Here is a 23,856-nt window from a genome sequence, read left to right on the forward strand (position 1 = left end):
TTTAACAAGTTTATACACCCAGTTCAAAGTGGTCTGTGCTTTATTTTGCTAATATTAATGTTACCTCAATTTATTGTAATCCTGGAACTGGAGAATTCATGATTAATAATGCTTCAATACATGAAGCCTTCAATAATATTGTTGACAGTAATTTTCTTTGTCTGCCAATAAGATGTTGGTTTAATATGCTTTGTTGGGGTAACAAACTGTTTTGTTTAGTTCAAAGTGTTTTAGAGGTGTTTAAACAGCGGTTACATGTTTCAATTCATTTTTGTTTAAACTCATCGCCAAAAAATGAGCATGGGGTAGGGGCCTGCAATGAACTTGGTGGAGCCATATGTAATTCGATCCAAGCACAAAGGGTAACCAAGACAACCCCGAACAACGTTTCCGAATGACAAATGCATATGAAATACTTTGAGATCCACTTGAGAGCTGTAAAACAAGGGCCCATGCACAACCCTCCAGGCCACCCTGCATCTACCACCATGTGGTGTGTCCCTGACCTGCGATGGTCACGAGTTTAACTTAGCCTAAAGTACATTTAGCCACATTTAAGACACTTAAAAACGTTTTTCACGTTAATCCCTGTTGCAGCAAATAGTGCCACAAATATGCGGCACAGCAGAGGCTGGTTTAGTTGACGTTTCTTTCGGTTTTACCTTTGCAGTAAAAAATTGTTGGTTTAAACTCAAAACCTCTGGGGATGTACCTGTTGGACGGCGCAGCCATTCAGCAGGTTAGTTTACAAGTAAATGTCATCAGCATCATTGCTGTATCAAAAAATAATCACTGATGGATGTAACAGTGATTGGTCTGGCTAATAGGAGTAACCGAGGGAAGCGTACATTGTATTATATGACATACTTGGAGTGACTTGATAAACAGATGTATTTATCCATATTACAAGCTTTTTGTCTGGTTCAGGTCTGCTGGCACAATTATTGAAGTAAGAAACTTGTGTATTCCTAAAATTACTGATTAATTTGGTTCAACAAATTTATTAATATGCATATTTTCTTCACAGTTGCTTATGGTAAGCACATTTATGTGTTTGGTGGTTACAATGGACTTGAAAGAAAACATCATGGGGAGGTGTACAGTCTGGACACAGGTGCGGAGCATGTACAGTGTTTATAATAATTATTAGTACATCATCATCATCAGCATCATCATCATCATCCATCATCGTCATCCCAATTAGAACATTAGGCTATACATGTTTAAATAGTACATGCAGAGATGCCAACCTCTGAAGATCTGAAATATGGAGATTGTTCCTTTTAAGCCAGTCCCCCTTGTTTCCCTACCCCTACCCTCCAAACAAAATTGCTGCACTCCCTCCCCTCTGAAAATCATCCCAGCCCCTCCCAATACACCCTCACCCCACTAAGATAAAAGAAACATTCTTCACATAAACGGCATTTTGGACGAGTCTACACAAAATTCGCGCAAAACTGGAACATTTTTGCCCTGGGCTTCAATTAAATGGTTGAATGTTTATCCAATCACACAATTGCTTAATAAGTGGCAATGTTGAAAAATCATATTTTCTTTGGTTTCTGTCAAAGTGTGTGGCAGATTAGGTGAAAGGCATGCAAATGCAGCCACAACACCATATTATTTCTTGGATTTATGGAAAATTTGAGTCGAAATTTTAGCTTGTTTTCCAAGTATGATGCCAACTAAAGTTGCTTTTATCAAGGAGATACACTGTAGACCCGTACCGTACACCCGTACAGGAGACTGGAGATTTGTTTGGCATCTGGGAGACTCCTGGATAATCCAGGAGAGCTTAACTATAACTTTATTTAATATATGCTAGCCCCATTCCTACGCTCATGTACTTTATAAAATTAATATACATGTAGAGTCGGCAGTATATTTAGTAGTCAATCTAGTGTGATCATCTGACTAATGATTATTACACGGTTCAAATCTTATCCTTACAAAGATAAAAAGAGAGAGGCTATACTGTCACAAGACACACTGAAATGAGCCATACGAAGCCTGAACCAAATGCCACAAATGGCATAAGAATGACAGTTGCTAAACAGAAACAACAAGAGGTCTAAAAGAAAATTTACAGGGAGCGCCGCTCATACAAGAGAGGGCGTTCCCTAACAGACATTCTTGTTATAGCAAAACTATAACTGAACAAGGCTAATCTTCATTCCTTTTTACAATGATCTTGAGCCAAATGTTTCCCTGTCTGGACCTCCCAGGCAGTCAATAAGTACATAATACCCTTGTTCATATAAGTAGGCTTTTTGAAGCTAAGTTACAACCATTATTCTCTGTTAGATACCAATGTGTGGACCAAGCTAGACATCTCAGGCCATGGCCCATGTCCGAGAAGAAGACACTGCTGTTGTCTCATAGGAACAAAGCTCATGATCTTTGGGGGCACGAGGTAAGTCTCAACATTTACCAGGGTGGATGCTGGGGTAAGGAACAGCCTTTCTTCAATATTATACATGGTACAGAATGTGTCACAGATCAGATCAGTTTTCATTGTTTTACAGAAAATGGTCATATTTTTGATAATTAATAGGTATTTTAAGAATAAAGAAATTTCCAAGTCTAAGTAATGTATGGAAAATGCCTGTCCTGTGGTAGTACTTAGTGTGGCGTGAGGTTCATGTGGCGTATGTTTCAACAGCATGAGGAGTTTTCAGCCAGTGATGTGTGCCGAGAGCATTCTTCATCTAGTTTTCTGCCCTCCCTCCCCTTCCCCTTTATTTTCTGTCCACTGATACTTTAGTGTGACGGGTGCCTGTTTTCATTTCATTTGCGTGAGGGCTCCTGACTGGGTTGCAGCATTGTGTCAGCCATGGGGGCGTTATTCAGTCCAGGTGCTGGCTGCCAAGTAGTGGAAGCCCTTGGATATTCCAGGCACCCAACCTCCATTTTTCTAACCTTACTCCCCATTCCCTAGTACATTGAGGTAGCTTCCCAACTGTCCTTATAATTATCTGATGAAAATGTTATTTTTCACTGCTGCCACCAAACTATGCAAAGAAAACGGCTGTAGAAAACTACTTAGCTTATGATAATGGAGTTTTTATTTTTGTTTTTTGTTGTTGTTGCCTTTATTTTGTTTATGTTAGTTATGCCTGATGTAACTGGTACTCGCTGATATTTTTGTAATATTGTTGGTTTTGAAAATAAAAAATACAGTTGCAAAAAAAACCCTGTAGTTGTTAACTGACTGTTAATACAAATGTATGTTTTCAGTCCTGTAGCAGGAGCTCCTGCAGATGACGAGTACAATCTCCAAGATCACTCCGATCTTTACATCTTGGATCTTGGTAAGTGCGACTTTTCTGCACATGTTGAGACACACAAAAAGTGTGGTCAGTTTCAATCACTGTGTGTCCTTTTTTTTACAATTGATTGCCCAATCAGAATTGGAGAACGTGCAGTACCAGAAAAAATCCATACCCACCCCTTGGAAGGTCTTTGGAAATTCCTAGGGGGAGGGGGGTTTTAAAAGTCAAAATTTTAGGAGCAAAGTATGAAGCTAAACTGGAATTTCCAAGGGGAAAGGGGGTGCAAAACAAAAATCTTCCATGGGTGGAGTATGGATATTTTTTGGAACTGCACACTTGCAGTTGACATACAGAAACTAACATTGCTGGTTTTAATTCCACAGAACCGTCACTCCGTACGTTATGTAAACTTGCTGTTATTCAGTACAGACTGGACCAGACTCCACTTCCCAAAGTTCTCAAGTAAGAATGTACATGTACTGCTAAACCAACATTAATCCTTCAGTCCACAATGTCAAATGTCAAATTCTCCATTCCTGTTGCCATACATTTAATAAAGTAGGTGAACGGGGGGGGCGTGGTGTTTTCGTTTCAAGACTGTAAATCAACTCAGTTCAAAACTACAAGTTTATTCATTCAACTTCTAAAAACCACATGGTCGCTCTCTCGCATTACATCCCATAATAACCAGAAAGCCACGTGATGTAACAGTTACAGAACTTAAACTTCCGTTTCCAGTACACTACAAGGGGGGAGGGTGTTCAAAAATATAAATAAAATTCAATTGGGTGATCATATCCTTTATTCTCTGAACCTTTTTGACTGACTAAGCATTGATATTACGAGGATTAATGCTGTTATTGGTTAATATGTACTGCCAGGGAATTTTAGCTTATTGACCACTAAAGGACAGTGTCTTCTTTTTCCCCTGCATATACATTCTGCACATCTTGGGGACTAGTCCAAGAACCCATAAGGTTTTATCATGTAAATTATTTATCTTTTTCAGCTGTTGTTCGAAACGTTTGTTTTTGGAATCAATAAAGAGCTAATAATAATTGAACTTCTAATTAATTAAGGATGTTGGGGTCCTTATGACTAATATTATTCAAAAGTGTTTTGGCATGGTTTATTACTACATTCATGAGAAAAGAAGATTAATTAGCAAAAGGTATTGAAATCCGAACTGAATACTGGGGTACCGGTAATCATGCATTTTCCAAACATAGCGTAATTGAGCTTCAATTTGCAAAAAAAAAAAAAAAAAAAAAAAAATGCCATATGCTGTCATGTATTTTATTTAAAACAATTATTGCTGCTTAATTATATGATCTGAAAAATGGATGGTCAACCCCCCATTTTTCTTTGTCTATTACAGTAGCCCTTGCTAAGACCTGCTTTCGTGCATGGTCAAAAATCTCGCAGAAATACTTCTCTATTAGGAGAAAAATTCAATAAACACAAGCCTATCACAACAAATTGTTCCCTGTTAACTTTCTGAAAACGTCATAAAGCTTAATGGTCTTTACTCAAACATGACAGTCTTGCTTTATGTACATAGGCTTGAAGTTTTGCTCAACAATATTTATTGAAATAGCAGAGTGTATACGATGATGAACTTTTTTTTTACCGTTTTACTTATAGAATGGAATTGAGCATGATGGAGGCTGGCAGGAGTTCTGTAAGATCATCACAAGGGTAATGGCAACACAAGGAAGACTCGTTGATGAGTGTTCAGGAGAAAGTATCTCTAGTCCTCCGCTGCTTGTGTACCAGTGCGTACATTGGTGATGTAGCACCTTGAAGGTTCTGCATGCCCGTGCTTCTGGGATAGTTTGGGTAGATTTGAAAGAGTTCAAAATGTTGGAAATACAGGACAAACTTCAGGGATAATTGAAAGTACATGGAAAAAAAATTCTTTAAATAAAGAGTGCTTTTCATTTGTCAGAACTGGTTGGCCAGTCTGTAAATCGAATGCGTCATTTTGAAGGCATGGTGCTACAAAATCTTAAAAAATAATCACTCCGAAAATGGTACGTGCTATTTGGAGGAAATTTGAAGGTCTACGATGAAATGTATGGCCAGTCTGTCTGGCTAGTTCTGATGAATGGAAAGCACCTTAAGACTGGACATGATGATCCCAGTTTATGTTTTGATGCACAGTAAGAAAAAGCTCTATTAACCCCCAAGGGAGATTATTTATTTTTCAGTCCTCAAGATGGTGGGGGTGGGGGGCTTGCTAGAGAGAGAGAGAGAGAGAGAGAGAGAGAGAGAGAGCAGGGAGGGGTGGGGCAATTTTTCAACTGATGAGTGTTGATAGCAGATTGAATGAATTTTTCTAGCATGTTTTCTCACAACTAAGTGAAACATAGTGGTAGCATGTTGTGTATCACTATGTCTCTCTTACCTTGGCACAGTGATACTTATGCACATTGCAGACTAACTTTTCCTAAACTGACTGATATTGTGGCCTTTGGTACGCCTGAGTTTTGAAGTATCTCTTTTGTCACATGAACCTAGTTTAATTATGGCTTAGGTTTGATTCTTGAAGTAGATTTCTTTTATTCCGAGTATTTCTTTGATTTGTGTTTTCTAATATGGAAAGGGGGTGTCAGAGAGGAGAGATGGGGTGGGGGGGGGGGGGGGTCGTGGGATAAGAGAAGACAATTGACCTTTTAAAAATGTTACTGGGGCCAAGGGGAGGGGGGGCTTATTAGGAGGTAGAGAGGGGGCTTAATGGAACTTTTGCAGTATTTTTAAAAACAAAGATCAAAAAAACAGCACTACCAGAAATGTGTTGTTCAGTAGCTTATGTTGGAATGGTACTTTGTATACCGAGGTGACCCTGGGCATCTTGGTGCTCTAAACTTGTAGAAACCATAATTTGTTTTGTTGCTTTAATGTTGATCATTAAAGGGGTGCTGGAAATTTTTAATAGGAAGAAGTTTATAAATTAGCTTTTACGTTTTATATGCTGTTTTCTCACGTAGTAAAATATAGATTGTTATTCAATTAAGAAATATAAACTTTAGCTGAGGTATTTCCTGTTCTCCTGCCCTGTTTCTACTTACAAGTTTGCAGAAACAGTAACCTTTGATGAGCTGTCATTGTTATGCAAATGTGCGGAAATCAACCTATGTAAATTTATACCAGTTTTATGCCAAGCCAACTTACCACTCTATTTTTCAGCCAAGGAAGAACACTTTTATTACACAGGTGTAATGAAAGTTTAAGTAATTTATGCCATGTCTATTTTTTACCTCCCCTGTAAGTCATCGAATTAAGATTTTAATGGTGGTATAGGGGTACTTCTAAAATTGACCCTTTAATTTATGCAAATGTAATGCAAAATTTTGAAAATGTAAATTAATTTATGCCAGCTTATGCAATGCCAATTTTCGGTCACTGAGGGGTTTCGGGGTGGTTCTTCCAAAATAATTATAATAATTTCAATTAAATTTATGCAAATTAATAAAAATGTAGGTTAATTTAGATCGCCTGAACTGAAGGTAGTTTCCTGCCCGCTTAGGGAGAGCACTGAAGACTTCAATAATTATTGCTAACAGCTCTTAAATTGACTCTGCTGTTAAGGGGGAGCTTCAATGTTAAATTGTTGGATTGATAGTTCTTTTTGTTACCAAATAGTGACATCATTTTAGTGTAGAAAAAAACTTGCATATGAGTGTTTCTCATTTGCAATTTGAAGTTTCTGTGCACTGTCATTTTGGATTTTATGACCTCATATGTTAAAGCAGGAGGTCTTATGTGCAAAACGAATGGGCAACAGTTCTATGCCAGAAGATAAAAAAAATGCACGAACGAAATTTGAAAGTTAAAGTAGGCGATAATCATATCCTATTTTGCGTGACACCCAGTAAGAGACACTCTCCATGTTTTCCAAAGAAATCAGGAATTAGAGGGTATTTTCAACAATTTCACATTGATTTGCTTCGAAAGCGTCATCATATTCACTATGGTAACGTGCTGAGATCGTGGCAGCTCGGCAAAATAAGCTTTTATCATAGGCATTTAGTGGATGATTTGGATTTTATAAAACATTATAAGTGGAGTTTTCAGCCTGTAGACATAAAGGGAAATAAGAAGTTTGTTCTGTTGGGAAAACTTTTCATTTTAGATTTAGCTTGATAATTGCACAGTGTATAATACTATTACATACTCAATAAGATCTCAAAAATAAACTATTTGCCTTTCTTTCTGCCAAGGACAAATAACCAGATAAAGAAACAAAAATCAAAATAAAATAAAAAAAGTCAATTTTTGTATCAACTATTTGTAACTAATACTTATCTGTCATACAGATAAAATAAAGTCCACAGTGGATCGCTATATCTCCCTTTAGAAGAAACGTTTTACGTATGCTCTCAAATAGAAATACATAATAGTTAATATATCTTAGTTATAACCCTTTAAGCCCTAACAGCAATCAGCATCAAATTTCTCCTTTTAATATCAATGGTAATTGAACCCCTGAGGTCATGAGAATTAAGGATATGATCACCCAAAGTAAATTTTCTTGATATTTAAATAACTTCTCCCTAGTGCTTTTATAATAAAAGTATGGGGTCAGGATAGGAGAATTTGTTCTTTGATATTAGGGGTTGAAGGGTTAAATACATAATGGGGCATTTTAATTGGTGGGTAAGTCAATCGCTTTTATATTAAATTTTTATTGCTTCTTGTTCATATTCTGTAAATATTTCTCATATATATCTGAAGTAAGTTATTAAGGAAAATTTGTAAATCTTTTGTAAGGAATGCTGCACTTTATTCAAGTCGCGTGTACAGTTGTTGTTGTGTTTTCTTCTCAAAGTCGTAATATAATTATTGTTTCTTCATTTTTGTTGTTAGTTTGTTAATTTAAATCCTAAGATGTATAAGTTTTTGTTTGGTTGAAAACTCAGTAAATCTGATGTAGAAATAAAATTGCGCGACATAATCTTATTGGTTTGTATTTTAATGTTAAAATTGTCCAAAGAAGAATCGTCTGTGAGCACTATATCCGTATGATATATTTAACAAATGGACGTTGATTTTCTATGTTCTTTACTCTTGTAGAGAAATGACGTCAAAATGTTCAAAACTCAAATGGAACATTTCACTGTACTGCCAAGTTAAAAACATCTTGTGAATATATGAAACATACATTTTTAACTGCGGATGAAAGATTAAATAGAAGAAAGGTGTTTGCAGTTAGTACGCAACTTAAGCAGCCTAAAAAAATTTCAGGCTTAAACGGGGACCTCTGCAATGCCGGTGCAGTGCTCAAGCCTGAATTTTTTCAGTCTTTCTTTTCGCAATTACTAAAGTGCCCCTGGGACGAAAATTTCATTTTCCATCTTTTTGTATTTTCGTGTAGAATATGACCTTCTTACTCATGTCACCAAATTCCAATCCTTTACGGCGATTGGAAGTATTTTTTTTTTAGCTTTTTATTCCAGATTTCACGGCCGCCATTACTTGGCCTTGTTCCGGAAGTTAAGGCTCGTATTACAGGAAGTGACGTCATTGGCTCAACACGAAAAGTTCCACATGGCTAATTTTCATGTGGATTCTACTTCATAAACTGTATTCTGCTGTTATTTAGTTCGCAACAGCAGAATACAGTTTATGAAGTAGAATCCATATGAAAATTAGCCATGTGGAACTTTTCGTGTTGAGCCAATGACGTCACTTCCTGTAATTTGAGCCTTAACTTCCGGAACAAGGCCAAGTAATGGCGGCCGTGAAATCTCGAATAAAAAGCTAAAAAAAAAAAAACCTCCAATCGCCGTAAAGGATTGAAATTTGGTAACACGAGTAAGAAGGTCATATTCTACACGAAAACGCAAAAAGATGGAAAATGAAATTTTCGTCCCAGGGGCACTTTAAGTTGCGTACGAACTGCGAGGATCTTTCTTTTATTTTTACTGTAGATAGAAAATTGCCTTCGATTTGTTTTTCACAATAACACGGAAAAAAACACCAGAGGGATTGGTTTTCTCTTACTGTCTGCACTCCTACGAGCCAATCAGCGTCCGAAAATTTTAACAATTACTGCGAAAGGCATATTATTAAAACCAACTTTGAATTACAGCAAAAACCCGCATATAAGAACCTAGTGATATAAGAACCTACAGGCTGAAATTTGGCATTTAAATACCCAAAAATATAAGAACCTGTTCAGCCTGACAAAGAAAAATAGGTTCTTATACAAAAACAATCACTCCAATTTTGATAATCAAAATTCTGGATTTTAATTGTGTGAGAAACTTCTGACAAAAAGTTCTTGTGTTTATGTTTTCTTTGATTTACATTTGTTTGGATTTTCACTCGAAATATGTTTTCCATAAAGCTACAGTGCAACAAGGCAAGCATTTTTGTTGTTGAAAACACAAGTGCTAAATCATTTTGTATTGGTAGTAAAACTACGACAAGCTCCTTAAAAATAACCTATTAAGAATATAAGAACCTGTTCAGCCTGACCTCGTAAATTCTAGGTTCTTATATGTGGGTTTTTACTGTATTCATCTTACAAAAAGAAAGGAATTAAATTTCCCATGTTACTAAAGTTTTAGGTGTCAAAAGACCACAAAACGCAAGTGTTCATTCGCAATCAAGGATTCAGGCCACTGTACCAAGCGGTTGATTGACAGAAGCCCCCCGATGTAACAGCACATGACTTGTGATTGGTTCTTTTACATTCAACCAATCGCAGAGGAGACGCTTTTCCCGGAATCCAAAAAGGCGTTCGGAGAAAGAAAAGTGAGGTTGTTTTGCTGAGAGGAAACTGCATGTAATGGTCTCGCACATCTTTGGTCGGTAAGAAAGAGCAGATCTTACATCTGAGGACCTAGAAGTTGGACCAGGGTAGGCAACGTTATAATATAACATGTTTCAGAAAATTTGGCTCAACTTCAATTAATTTCAAGGCACGGACAAATAGGTTTCTTCGAAGAAGCGAGGGGTTTAAACGATTACTGTTTTCCCGGCTCGACATTTCTCGCTCCGCGTCAAGTTTCGTAACTGAATGTTGACGTGTTTCGCTCGCGGCAAAGAAAGGTTTTCGCCTGTGTCACGTTGATTTCTAGTAAAGAATGTTGCTATTTCCCGTGCCGGTAGAGACGACTGTTGCCATAATACAAAATGTTATGACGCCATTCAATTAATCAATCAATCGTAATTATTTACCCACGTAACGGCTAATATGCTAAAAGCCCGTTAAAACTACGTTCGATTATTGTTTCAGAGGTCCCCCAGATGAGTTCCGCCACGGAAAAGCGTTTATCGGAGCGAAGAGACGATATTTCAAGTGACCCAAGTCGATGCAAGCGAAGTCTCACAATACTGCAATCATTTCCGGCTGTCGATTACAGTCGTTTCACTTTCCTTGTATTGCCCGTTTCTGTAGGTCCCGGTAACTTACCGGGCCCGACAAGTGTCTTTGGTGGTAAACGTTTCTTAACGTTTCTTTTGTTAGCTTTGAATACCAAATTATAAAATCTTATAATTCTATGAAAACATTGGCCAAATACGGTGTCTGTAATCACTGTGTAATCGGCGAAAAAAACGCCTAAAAAATACTTATCGGGCCCCAGGTAGGTTACCGGGGCTTTCGAGAAACGGGCCCCAGGTCCGTTACAAAATTGTAAAAAAGAAAGGAAGAGGAAAGGGTCTTATGTCCTTATGTGGAACGTGTATTGAGAAATAAATTCAAAACTTGGACTTGGACTTGTTTGGGCGCATATCTTGCAACATCAAGTGCCAAAGGTCGCGCGCTTCAGCGCTTCGGCGATTTTGCTGTATTTTATTTTTATAAATAAATGTCATTGTGTCTTTCAGGAAGACGAATTACGACATATTTTTGTCAAAACTGCTCCAATATTTGACAAAGAACCTGTTTTCTAACATGAAATTGCTCGAAATGTTTGAAATTTGACAAAGAACCAGTTTTCTAACATGAAATAACTCGGAATGTTCTTTTGTCCGCAGTAATCTGTTGGTGTCTCAGCTACCAATCGTTACACTTGATTGTATTTGAATGTTTCAACCAACGCTTGCCGCGTTTTATTTAATTTTATTTCAAAAAGGGAAGAGATAAACCATGGCAACCCCTCGAAAGAGACGTTACGTTAGAATTGACCATCCACACTTACCTCAAGGGAACGATCTGGAAGAGTCAAGGCGAAGAAGCGAAGCAGGTCTATCTTCACGTGATCAGAGAACATGGGAAAGGAGGGAAGATCACTCAACAGGAGTCGTGGCAAAACGAAGACGAACAAATCAGGGGGGCGTGGTAGGTCAGGAGAGAGAATACGAACCACTTGGATACAAGGCCTTGGAGGACATTTGCAATTCAAACTCTCCCGAAGATGGGATTTGGAACCTCGCGAACAAATCTAAAAGATTTGAAGCACTTTTAAATTCCAAGTCGGACATCCGACCGGACTTGATGAAACTAATTATTCGTGCTATTCATCTGTCGTGTTCGTCAGACAGGGTAACACAACATGCGGAACAAATTCTGCGACTTGTAATCAAATCAAAGTTTTTGCATCTTCACCTCTCCAGTTTCATCAATCGAATGCCATTCATTTCACAACTTGACGGCGAATTCCAGCCTGACGAGGTGATCTCAAATTTGTCGGAAACTTTCCTCGCTCTGTTACAAAGATTTGGACGTGAAATAGTTGACACTATTCCCCTTGGCCTACTGAACGACGCGTTCGAAGAGCTGAAAAGTAAGAGTCTGTTGCGTGAGGGAAACACGTTAAGCCTAAAAATTATTCGCGTGAAAGACTTAAAAGATGAGATAATTCGTCGAAAACTTAAGTCTGCGCAAAACCAAGATGAATCGGAGCTTGAACCCCCTGAGAATTTTAGACAGATGAGTGTCATTCCACAAGCTGCGGACCTCAATATTCATTGCAAACCCTTTCTCCGCGTCAACGTTGTTGGTGGAACGTACAAAGACCTGGAGCATTATTTGGACGTGCAGTTCCGGCTTCTAAGAGAAGACTTCATCATCCCTTTACGAGACGGAATAAAGCAGCTTCGAGAGAACTATGGACGCCCGGGGGCAAATTCTACAAGGGGTAACAAGCTTGGTAAGGTCGTCTATGTTTACCATAATGTCACCGTCCTGTATCCCGTATGTAATGGAAAGGGAATGGTATACAGAATTCGTTTTGACAGGGAACATGGAAGCGTGAGGCATGTGAAATGGGAGAAGGCCAAACGTTTGAAGTTTGGATCCCTTCTTTGTCTTTCGGCAGATGACTTCTACGACCTGTTGTTTGCGACAGTTGAGAATAGAGAGCCAAGTGACCTTCGCCGCGGTGAGCTTGAGGTCCGCTTTGAAGGAGTTCAGCTTGAAAAATTAAATCAGTGCATTCAGGAAAAAGAGAAGTTTAATATGGTGGAATCTCCGGCGTTTTTCTCAGCGTACAGACATGTTCTGGAAGGTTTGCAAGAAATCCAAGCCGATAGGCTCCCTTTCCAGAAACACATTGTGAAATGCATCAGAGAGGTCGGTCCACCAGGCTATGAGGGAAAAACTAATGGCTTCTTTGTCATGAGTGGCATAACAGACTTTGATGGGAATTCAGAATCACACAACAGCGACTGGGCTCCAGCTGGCGATGAGTCAATGCCCGAGGACAATTCCGTTACCATAGATGTCAATTCTGTCTCTGTGACTGGCGATGCGTTCTCTGACGTCAGTAGCGTAGCTTCAGGTGACAGCGATTCGTCAGACTACCTTCTTCCGGAGGGTGCTGTAAATATTTACGACTTGCCATTCAACCGAGATAGCCTGGGATTTAATGACTCCCAGATGCGTGCATTCAAGATGGCGTTGACAAAGAAGATTGCTGTCATTCAAGGACCACCAGGTACTGGAAAGACGTACGTTGGTCAGAAGATCGCACAAGTACTTTTGCAGAGTGCCTCACTTTGGCAAGCGGATGGACAACGGTCACCAATCTTGATGGTGTCACATACCAACCATGCTTTGGATGAGTTCCTAAAAGGCCAACCGTTGGAGGGTAAGACTATAATACTTCAATACATGATTAAGTATTGACAACGAACAATAATATCTCGACTTCGTTGACCAATTAGCTCAACAACCAGAGACATTTGGACAATCTACTGGCCGTCCACAAACGGCTTCAACATCATTCAACATTTTTGTGAACAGAGGAAATGTTGTATGGATGTTGAATGAAAATTTAAACCAAATTGAATTTGATTCGAAACTCATTCAACAAGCGTTCAACATCTTTTACACCTTCAACAATGCCAAACAACTGTTCAAACGCCCCTGACATTTGGTTCAACAAAGTATTGAGCGCATGTTGAAGGAAATGTTGTAAACGTTTAAACGAGCCTTAATTTTACCATTTTGTTTGCCAACTTGGGAAGCCAGCGTTGGCGGGTTTCAGTCGAACTCTTTTATCTGGACCACTACACAACCTTTGACGATTCCAAACCTTGAACAACTAAAATATACGACAAAATTCCCCATGACTGATTTGCGAGCTTCTCCCGCTAGGATTGAACTCCCAGCGTCATTCAAAACGCGGCATTTTATGAACGGAACGATTTTCTTTACAGGCGTTGTTCGCGTTGGTGGACGTTGTAGCGAAGAACTGAAAAGCTGTTCTCTCAGATGTCGGCGAGATGAAACCAGGCGGATGAAGGCCAATCCTGAAAACATTGCCAAAGCAAGGATACATGCAAGTAGAGAAGTCAGAGAGCTACGAGAGGACTCGGATCTTACGAGTTCCACAGCTGTGTTGAAATGTTGCAGAGGAGAAATTCTCTCATTTCGTGTACTAAAGAGGTTTATGTCTCGTCGTCATGCCGAGTGGTTTGAAGATAAAACAGTTGATGGCAGTGACGACTTACTACTGGATTGGTTGGGTGTAAAGATTGTTGCCCGGACGGACTGCAAGAAGAAAAATGAACGTGACATTGCTCATAACGAAGATTTTAGAATGCAAGTATCAGTTAACAATTACGACGCTGACTTCGAAAATGGCGATAATGAAATCACATCTTCACAGCCTTCTGACTTGACCATTTGCAGAACAGAGGACACCAATAAGCCAGCCAGACTGTGCAGAGATCTTCAGAGTAACGAAGTCATGTCTGAAGAGGAAGAAAAGCGTGCTGATTCCCTCAGTCGCTTGTCGTTTTATCAAAGCTGGAAACTTTACAGACTTTGGCTACAGCGAGCAGAAAAACACCACTTAAATCAGCTTCAGAGCAAGCAGCCTGATTACGAAAGAGCATTGGCCCGTCAACAGGAGGTGACAAACGAAGAAGACTTCCATATTCTTCGAAACGCACGTGTCATTGGCATGACAACAACTTGCGCCGCCAGGTACCGCCGCATCCTCCAGCGGATCTGCCCGAAAATTGTTTTGGTGGAAGAAGCTGCTGCAGTATTGGAGGCCCATATTATTACGTCATTAACAAAAGGATGTCAGCACTTGATTTTGATTGGCGATCATCAGCAACTTAGACCCACCCCCGCAGTCTTTGAATTGGCCAAGAAGTACAAACTGGACGTGTCGCTGTTTGAGAGAATGGTGAATGTTGGAATTCCCTGCGAGAGGCTGTCTGTACAACATCGAATGAGGCCTGAAATTTCCGCCCTGATGAAACACATCTACGAAGATCTCGAGAATCACGAATCTGTAGAGAAGTATGAGGACATCAAGGGAGTGAAGAGGAACATGTTCTTTATCAACCACTCTCACTTGGAGAACCATAATGATGAATCGCACAGTCATATCAATGACTACGAAGCTACGTTTCTAGTTGCTCTGTGTCGGTATTTACTTCAACAAGGCTACAAGGCTGAGCAAATAACACTTCTTACCACCTACACCGGACAGATGTTTGCCATTCGAGACATCGCAGATAAAAAGGACGATGAAGTCAAAGACGTTCGCTTGACGACCGTTGACAATTTCCAGGGGGAAGAAAATGACATCATCCTTTTGTCCCTTGTGCGCAGCAACAAAGACGAGAAGGTGGGATTTATTAAAATTGTTAACCGCGCATGCGTGGCTTTGTCTCGTGCCAAGAAGGGTTTTTACTGCATAGGCAACTTCGATCTACTCTCTAAACACAGTGAAATCTGGAGCAAGATTGTGGTAGATTTGGAAGCGAGTAGTAGCATCGGAACCGCGTTGCCCCTTGTTTGCCAAATCCATCATGACGAAGTGACAGCTGAAACAGCCGAAGATTTTAGCAAGAAAGTTCCTGAAGGGGGATGTCTGAAGCCATGTGAAGTGCGTCTCAACTGTGGTCATGCGTGCAAAAAGTTATGTCATCCTAAAGACCCCGAACATGAAGAGTACATTTGCACGGAGGAATGTACCAAAACCATTCCAGGTTGTTCACACAAGTGCCCTAAACTTTGCTATCAGGAATGCGAGACAAATTGCCTTGAGCTTGTGGAGAGAAAGCTTCCAGTTTGTGGTCACATGGCGAAAGTAAGATGCGGCAATTTGTGCAAGGTGCAGTGCAAGAAGCAGTGCGAAAAATTCCTCCCGAAATGTGGTCATCGATGTCAAGCGCGCTGTGGTGAGCCCTGCACAGCTAAATGTCAAGAGCTGGTGAAGAGAAATGATTGGCCATGTAGACACGAAGTCACCATTGCCTGCTCCGCCACACAAGCAGATTGTTCAATCCCATGTGGGGCCACTTTGAAATGTGATCATCAGTGTTCTGGAAAATGTGGCGAATGTCGAATGGGTCGAGTGCACAAGCGATGTAAAAAGAAGTGTGACCGGGTCTTGGTGTGTTCTCATGCTTGTAAAGCAAACTGTACTATCTCGTGTCCACCATGTTCCCAGAAGTGTGAAAATCGTTGTAAGCACAACCATTGCCCCAAAAGATGCGGAGAACCATGCGTTTCATGCAGTGAGAAATGCCAGTGGAAGTGCCCTCATTACAAATGTACCAAACTATGTGGCGACTTGTGCAATCGACCAAGATGTAACGAGCCTTGCAACAAACGCCTTAGATGTGGAAGAAAGCCAGACGCCCATCGTTGTCGTGGTTTGTGTGGAGAGGTCTGTATTTGCGCGGTGTGCGAGAAAAATGATGGAAGAGATGCCATCACCGAAATTTTTCTCGGTGGGGAAGAAGATAAAGATGCGTTGTTCATTCAGTTACCAGACTGCAAACACATCTTTGCAGTATCGGATCTAGACAGGTAAACATGATTCCATGTATTCGTATTCAGTGACTTTCTATTGTTCGTGTAGAAAATACTATGGAGGTGTTTTTAGCGTAAACATTTGGCCTTGGAACAAGTAGCGCTCTGGGAAAGAATTAATCCTTTGTATCGCGATTGTGTAGCATAGGTGCTGATCGCGACATTTCGACCGCTGTACAGCTCAATAGTCTTCATCAGGCAATGCATGATGTTGACTGGCTGTGTATCAATATAAGTAGCCAGCCAGCCGACACCATCGCCTGATGAATACCAGCTGTATGGCGCACGAAACGTCGCGATTATTACCTACTCTACACAATCATGAGACAAGCGATTGATTTTGATCTAACATTTCAAACACGATAACTAATTAACAACCTCTATGAAATTAACTTGTGGTTTGAATTTGGGACAAACGTACGGTATTTTGGAAAGTCATAATGAGAAATAAAGGATATTACATAACCGCATGAAGATACGAAATTTCTCTCCGAGTGTTAAAAAATATTTCACGAGTGAGCGCAGCGAACGAGTGTAATATTTTTCAACCTGAGAAGAGAAGTTTCTCACTCCAAGCGGTCAGGTAATGTTTTGTTTATTATATAAACACCAATAAGTATAGGTAATCACATGATTTCGAGTGCAATTTGGGATAAATTAGCACGAGTAAATTTTTTAGAGGCTAACCAAATTGCACGAGCCCGTAGGGTGAGTGCAATTTGTAGTCTTTGAAAAATTTACGAGTGCTGATCTATCCCAAATTACACGAGACAAATCATGTGATTACTTGTTAATAGTATGCATGCAAAAATTTGACTCTGTTTTCCTCTTATCGTGTTTATTTCGTGTCATGGCTCACTGGTCCCGCCTACATTAACGTTACTGGTTGAAAAATGACAACCTTGATTGACATGCTAGCACTGGTGGAAACTTACAGACCAAAAATATCTTCTCAATCGACAAAGATCAAGTTCTGGAAGTTCTAATTATATATGCAGTGAGAATAGTAAAGGAAACCTTTCTATAGGTACATCGTTCTAGTAAGAATATATAGTCCTTCTCAGGTGGACACTTTACTAAGACAGACATTTTGAGGTCCCTCCTTGGAATGGTCCCTGCCATTCATCCCTCTTTAAGGTGGGACCTCTGGTACTGGTGTCAAGATTGTCCAAATTATTCGTTTCGTCTGATAATTGTACTCATGGACATCACGACTCTTCAAGACAAAAGGTAGGTGACTCCCTGGCGGAACCTGAGTCTTCGAGCACGCTGCAAGAGAACGTCCTTGCGCAGTTGCAAAAGACTGACAGATACATCATTCTCAATTTTCAAATATTGTCTTGTAAATTCTCAGGTACATGGATATGAATGTCGATTCCTCAGAAAGTCAGGTGATCCAACTGAAACATTGCCCTCGTTGTAAGACTGTAATCCGCACGAGTCTGCGATACGGTAACGTCATTAAAGAACAGCTTCAATACGTAGAGGAAGTCAAGAAAAAGGTGCACGGGCACCCAATCGAGATAGAGGAGATGAAGGAAAGGTTGCAGACGCGTATGACCGTCCTGAAGAACACGCTTGACGTGGAGGACGAGATGGAGTGGAATAGGTTAGATCGCAGAGTGAAACGACTGAGCCAAGGAAAAGCTGCTGTTATTGAAAATCAAGTGACTCTGATGGAGCGGTATTACGCTATGAGCCAGAAACTAAAACAGAAGCTTGTCAGACAGCCCGCTTGCAGAAAAGGCCACAATGAGTGCCGCTTGGAAGGTAGGTCCATAGATGTATAGAGAATTTTATGCTTTTACGTAGCCGTGTGAATACTAATTTTTCTTTTAATACACGAAGTTAAAAAAGGGAAAAGTAAGCTTCGTTTTCTCTTGAGTGAACTACGGTGAAGATCTCAAAGTAACTAGTTCATGATATCTATAAAATTTGAAGTTTATCAACAATCTCGAAAGGAGCGTCCGTCCGAACATCGCTCGGACGATGCGAGAAAGTGCTCAGAATAAAGTAAGCTGAAAAGAATATACAGGTGGCTGGCCAAAATCAGTGATCTCTTTGACAATTATTTTAAAGTCATTTGAATATCCCTTTATAGAAGAAATTATGCAATGAGTTCACATTAGTCATTGACTCGTGGTGTTATTAAGATAGTTCGGACGTAAACGCAAAACATAAACATACTTAGTTTGCCCACGGAGCACAAGTCTAAGATGGACACGCTCTCGACCCTGTGCCACTTATTATATAACTGTCCATCGTTTAGGTGCTGGCCTTGGGGCGAGACTTTTAAAAACCTGAGGCACTGAGGGCAGGCTAACTCCAACCTAACTCCTCTTTACCAGGAAACAGAAACAACATAGATTTTTCAGTGTATTCATTTTTCAGAATACAATATGTCCCCCTGCCAAAAAACGCCCGCCTTAGAAAGTGAAAATATGTATTTGTGAACCTAAGGAGATGCCGGTCTGAGGTAAGTGGCGTTGTACTGATGAATTTCCCAGTTTAAATAGAAAGTAGTTTTCTCATTGTTTGATTTTCAGTCGTGATTAATCTTTTAAATTATTATTATATTTTTGGACAGGGTCCTACGTTCAGGGAGAACTGGATTACTTGAAGACGCGTTCGATGTCTGAATTAGTCACTCACAGAGAGCTGCAAGACATCGACGTAGAATTCACCAGACTTAATCTGCAACTGGAGTTGTGTTTATTGCATCATGATGTCAAGACCCTAAACCTGACATTGGATACACCATTCGCTGTCGTGATGGAAGAGGTTCGCGATGAACTATCCAGCGGCAAACTCATAGAGGCCAACAGGCTAGATGAGCTTTTAAAAAAGTTGGCAGCAATCCGGTAATTCGACTCGCTTTAACTGCTAATGAGAATTAAACGAATTCTGCACACGAAGATACTGTCCTGTAGCTTCATTTGAATGGTCACACTTTGGGATTTAATCCACAGAGTGAAAAGTCAGAACCACCTTGTGCAGCATAATAAACAGCACCACAGGAAAGTATTGCTTAGTAGCTTTCATTTGAATGGTCATACATACATAAGTTAACGGTTATCTTTACATTTCTGTAGTATGTCATCCAAATTCTTTTTTTTTTCTTTCAGCAATGACAGAAATATTTAATTACAAGTTTTGGAACCGGCTGTATCTCGACTGAAAAAAATTAAATTCTCGCGCTTTCGCGTTGGGGGATGAAACAAGAAAGGTTACTTGTTTTACTGCAATAGCGGAACAAGTTGTACAAACGGGTCAGTGGGTGTACGCCTGGCTTGCAGAGCACAGTTAAGTTATCACTATCTGTTTTTCTCAGCAATCTTCCTTTCGCCATTTCAGGAAAGCGCACCTCTGCCTCTCTCCTTTGACACCAGAAGAAAGGAAGCAGATCGTGTCAGCGGTTGGCCTGTCGAAAGGTCATTGGTACAAATGTCCCCAGGGACACATCTACGCCATTGGTGAGTGCGGTGGCGCAATGCAGAGAAGCACGTGTCCTGAATGCGGAGCTGTGATTGGTGGAGAAAGACACACACTGGTAGAGGGAAATGAGTTTGCCCCTGAGATGGACGGAGCACAATACCCTGCTTGGTCGGAACAGGCAAACTTGCAAAATGACGTTAATCCAGATGAAGTATAAAATACTTAATTGATTTGAATTGCAAATTTTAATCTCCATCGATCGAGAATCTATAAACCATAAATATTTACTTCAATGCAATACAATACAATACAATACAATACAATACATAAACAATAGCCTCCATTTGGCGCGAAAATATGCTCAGATATTTGTCCGCGGACATTATCTGTTCCGCGAAGCGAACAGTTTTCCGAGAGCGAAGCTCGAGGAAAACTGTGAGCTTCAAGGAGCAGATTATGTCCAAGGACAAATATCTGAGCATATTTTTAAAGTCAAATGGAGACTATTGTGTTTATTATCCTTCAAATATTTTTCGCAACATGCGGGAATCTCGCGGGAATCGGCAGGATCTGCCATTCTGTCATATGTCAATCACGTCAAAGTTTGTCAGTTGGCTTCCAAAATCTCCACGTCAGATTTCGCTTCAGGTCGAAAGCGTTTGTTTGGGGAAAAGGTAAAACATTTGAAAGGAAAGTAAACTTGTTTAATTCCGTGAAAGACAAAAGCAAGATGCAAGTGGCGGATAAAGTTACAGGAAATCTAACTACCTCTCAAGAACAAGCTAAAGATCACTGAAAGCGAAAAACTGTAAACTATCGCATTCCGTAAAAAGTGTAAACTGCCGTCAACGAAACAGCCGGCGCTTTGTCGTTCTCTTCCTTTATCTCGTGTTCAATTGGAGCAGCACTTTATATCGAAAACACAATTGTGGAATTTGCTAGCGGAAAACGACCTTTGAAGAAATCGAAGTCGAATACGACGCCACAGGGGTTGTTTTTGCCGGATTCCATCAAAGCGCTTTCTTTGCTAACTTGACATTGAATGGAGCCAGCAACGAAGTCGTTCACAATCACTGAGGATTAAACTTGTTGCTCGAGAGTAGGACAAGCTGCTTCTCTTCGTAGAGAATTTCGACATCTCGGGGTATCATGGCTGGTTTTTGTTTCGGGGACGAGATTTTATGTTCGCGAGCGATCTCGACCAGGTGAGCATTGATAGCATCATTTACCTGTTTGAACTCTGTCAGTAATGGTACTGAAATTTATGTTTTCGTTATTTAAATTCCTTATATCCAGGCCAGCACGAATTGCTCTCATTGAATTACAACTGTAATATTTGCCGTCGTGTGAGCGAGCTTCGAACTTATTAATAAAACTCGTTTAATAGCTTGTTGATGGCTTTCTCATTTCGCCAGACTGAAAGAAAACCATAAATACTCTTAAATGAGATGGGCTAAAACTTTTCGCCTTTCATATTTTTCAGTTTTACCACATTTTTAATTCAAGGACTGTTAAACAGAGTTCAAACCAAGAGAAAATGTCGCAAATACGAGCTTGAGTATTTCAACATTTCGTTTACGAACAGCTTACCGTCAAAAACGTTTAGAGCGTATGTTGTTTTCTGGTACTGGTTTATCGACCAGCAGGTTTATCTCTTCTTCTGTCACAAAAGCAAACCATTCGCCCATCTTGACATTCATTTCAATTGCAAACTTGACGCTCCTTGAAGTTTTTGAAATTGGGGAATATCACTTGGAAAATATCCTCGGATATTCCCCAGTTTTAGCTGGGGTATATTCGGTGACGTGAGGCGTTTAGACCAATCGCGCGCGAGCGAAAATATTTGATGTATTATAAACTACAATACAATACAATACAGTACAGTACAGTACAATGCAATGTAATGCAATGCAATACAATAAAATACTATACAACCTTAATGAGCACGTCCCCAAGAGGGCTTTTTAATGTCAATTACAAAAATGAATTACAAAAAATACTTCGTAGATTTGGCATTTGAGAAATAGTTAACGAAATGAAGAATTGGAATAACTGTTAGCCGTAATTTTTAGGTGAAAAAGGACGTGCTACTATTTGAATGAAGAATTTTTTTTTCAAAACTGATTTATTCTTTTGATGGATTATTTCCGAAATTAAAAAATGCTTTAGGTTTAGAAACGAGGGAAATTTAGAAGCATTAATGTAGTTACACCTAGCATTAACGGTAATTTTTGTTTAATTTTGTTACTTTTTAGTGGAAACAATTGTTCCAAAACAGGTTTTAAGCGGACATAGAATAATAATTCAAAACACTATTTGATAAGCTACAAGTAAGTGTTAAACTTTTGATGTAATAGTATCTTATAGGAATGTTTCATCTATAATTTCCAACTTCGAGGTGTTTGGAAATAGGATGAAGCTACAATCATCGCCAATTTCTATTGGGAAGGTTAAGACAAGCCTGGTATTCTTGCTTTTCACGTGACGTCACCAAATTCTAGAATTCAAAGCCGGGAGGCCTACAAAATTTTTACCTTCATCCAAAGAAAGATTACCTAAAAATGTCTTTTCACAATTTCTTAGCTCGGTGTCATACTTCCTTTTGAAAAAAGAACAGTTTCAATTTCTTAGTTTTCATCGTGCGTGACATCGGGAGAACAGGCGTGACAGAGCTATTCCGTATCTTAAAAATGACTCTTCGGGTGATTTTCAGCATTCTGAACAATTTAAGTTTGAGGAGAAATATTTATCTAAACATTCGAAAATTTACAAGGGAAAACAAACCTCTTTTCTGGCAAAAGTGAACTCCAGATGTGTTTTCGTATTTCCGGCCTCTATGTTGGTGCCCCTCATGGCGTCTCCCAATACTAAGCTCAATAAATTTGTGGTCATTTGTGTGAAACACTTTGTCGAATAACTTGAGAACGGAATACCGCACAGACCTGACACTTGGACAGATTCCTTATTTATTTATCATCTATAACATGTCAATTTCTTGACTTCATTCATGGAATGGTTTCGATGTTTTTTTCAATGGCGTGACACTAAAAAACAGCAATAGCAATTTTTATTAGTTACGTTTGTTTATGCCTTTGTTTGTCGTTTTCCCCACCCCCTGTTCAATGTTGGATTCCCCACGAAGAATAATGCGTAAAGATTTACAGTTGAAACTGAACACTGATACAGGGGAGAGGAGGAAAGTGAAAGCAGGCAAACCTTAGCAATCTTCCCAAGAGTTTTTGCAATGATTACAGCTTCTCAAGACATCAGTGCAAGACATTAATATTTAATGTTTTGAGGATGAATAAATGAATGTAAATACATGAAACTTTTGAACTGCGGATGAAAGATCAAATACAAGAAGGATCCTCGCAGTTAGAACGCGACTTAAGCAGTTTCGAAACTGAAAAAGCCTGTAAAAATGTAATCTGTGTTAGTAAATAAAGTTGTTGTTGAAATAAATGTGATTGAATATTTTCAGACTATGCAATAAAAGAGAATGATGTGTTGCTCAGTGACGACACAGGCATACTCGGAAAAAAAGAAATCCGAGTGCTCCTATTATTTCATTAAGATTGACATTCCAATCCTAGCAGTATGCAGGATGTTTGTCTCATGAACCTAGTTTAATGGCCTTAATAGCTCCCACCACTGAGCTACAGCTTACAGAAGACGAGCATCCGAACTTGTAATCGGAAGTTCTTAGGTTAGTCGACTCCTGATAGGAACACTCGGTTTTCCTTTTTCTGAATATGCCTGCGTCATTCATGCACTGAACTTTATACAATGAAGAGTGTAAAACTCGCGTTTTGATTGGTGTAGCAGAGTGTGTGATTAGAGTATAGACGCACGAATGTCGTCATTGAGTGATGTGACTGGCGCACGTGATCAGAGCCTAGAGTCCACCCAGAGTGA

General features: G+C 39.6%; 2 protein-coding genes across 3 annotated transcripts in view; both read left to right on the forward strand.

Annotated features, from left to right (window-relative positions):
- Positions 1-8,234, forward strand: part of LOC146455038 (kelch domain-containing protein 3-like) — a 22,040-nt gene extending 13,806 nt beyond the window's left edge. The window contains exons 7-12 of the mRNA XM_085094735.1: positions 671-739; positions 1,028-1,114; positions 2,305-2,413; positions 3,238-3,311; positions 3,656-3,734; positions 4,917-8,234. Coding sequence (XP_084950861.1) covers positions 671-739; positions 1,028-1,114; positions 2,305-2,413; positions 3,238-3,311; positions 3,656-3,734; positions 4,917-4,974 — 476 coding nt within the window. The 3' untranslated portion in view covers positions 4,975-8,234. The remainder of the gene's footprint in view (positions 1-670; positions 740-1,027; positions 1,115-2,304; positions 2,414-3,237; positions 3,312-3,655; positions 3,735-4,916) is intronic.
- Positions 8,235-9,730: 1,496 nt separating this feature from the next.
- On the forward strand, positions 9,731-23,421 carry LOC146455039 (NFX1-type zinc finger-containing protein 1-like). 2 transcript variants are annotated; one of them, XM_085094676.1, is made up of 6 exons: positions 9,731-10,139; positions 11,365-13,315; positions 13,887-16,503; positions 17,861-18,276; positions 19,094-19,367; positions 19,861-23,421. In XM_085094676.1, exons 2-6 carry the CDS (start codon positions 11,374-11,376, stop codon positions 20,156-20,158), a joined length of 5,547 nt encoding a protein of 1,848 aa, XP_084950802.1. In that variant the 5' UTR covers positions 9,731-10,139; positions 11,365-11,373; the 3' UTR covers positions 20,159-23,421. The 2 variants fall into 2 exon arrangements, with proteins under 2 accessions (XP_084950802.1, XP_084950801.1); XM_085094675.1 differs by having other exon boundaries at positions 9,732-10,139; positions 11,360-13,315.
- The last annotated feature ends 435 nt before the right edge of the window (positions 23,422-23,856 follow it).

This window comes from Pavona decussata, unplaced genomic scaffold (assembly GCF_977016875.1).
Source record: "Pavona decussata unplaced genomic scaffold, jaPavDecu1.1 SCAFFOLD_286, whole genome shotgun sequence".
Classification (NCBI taxonomy): Eukaryota; Metazoa; Cnidaria; class Anthozoa; order Scleractinia; family Agariciidae; genus Pavona; species Pavona decussata.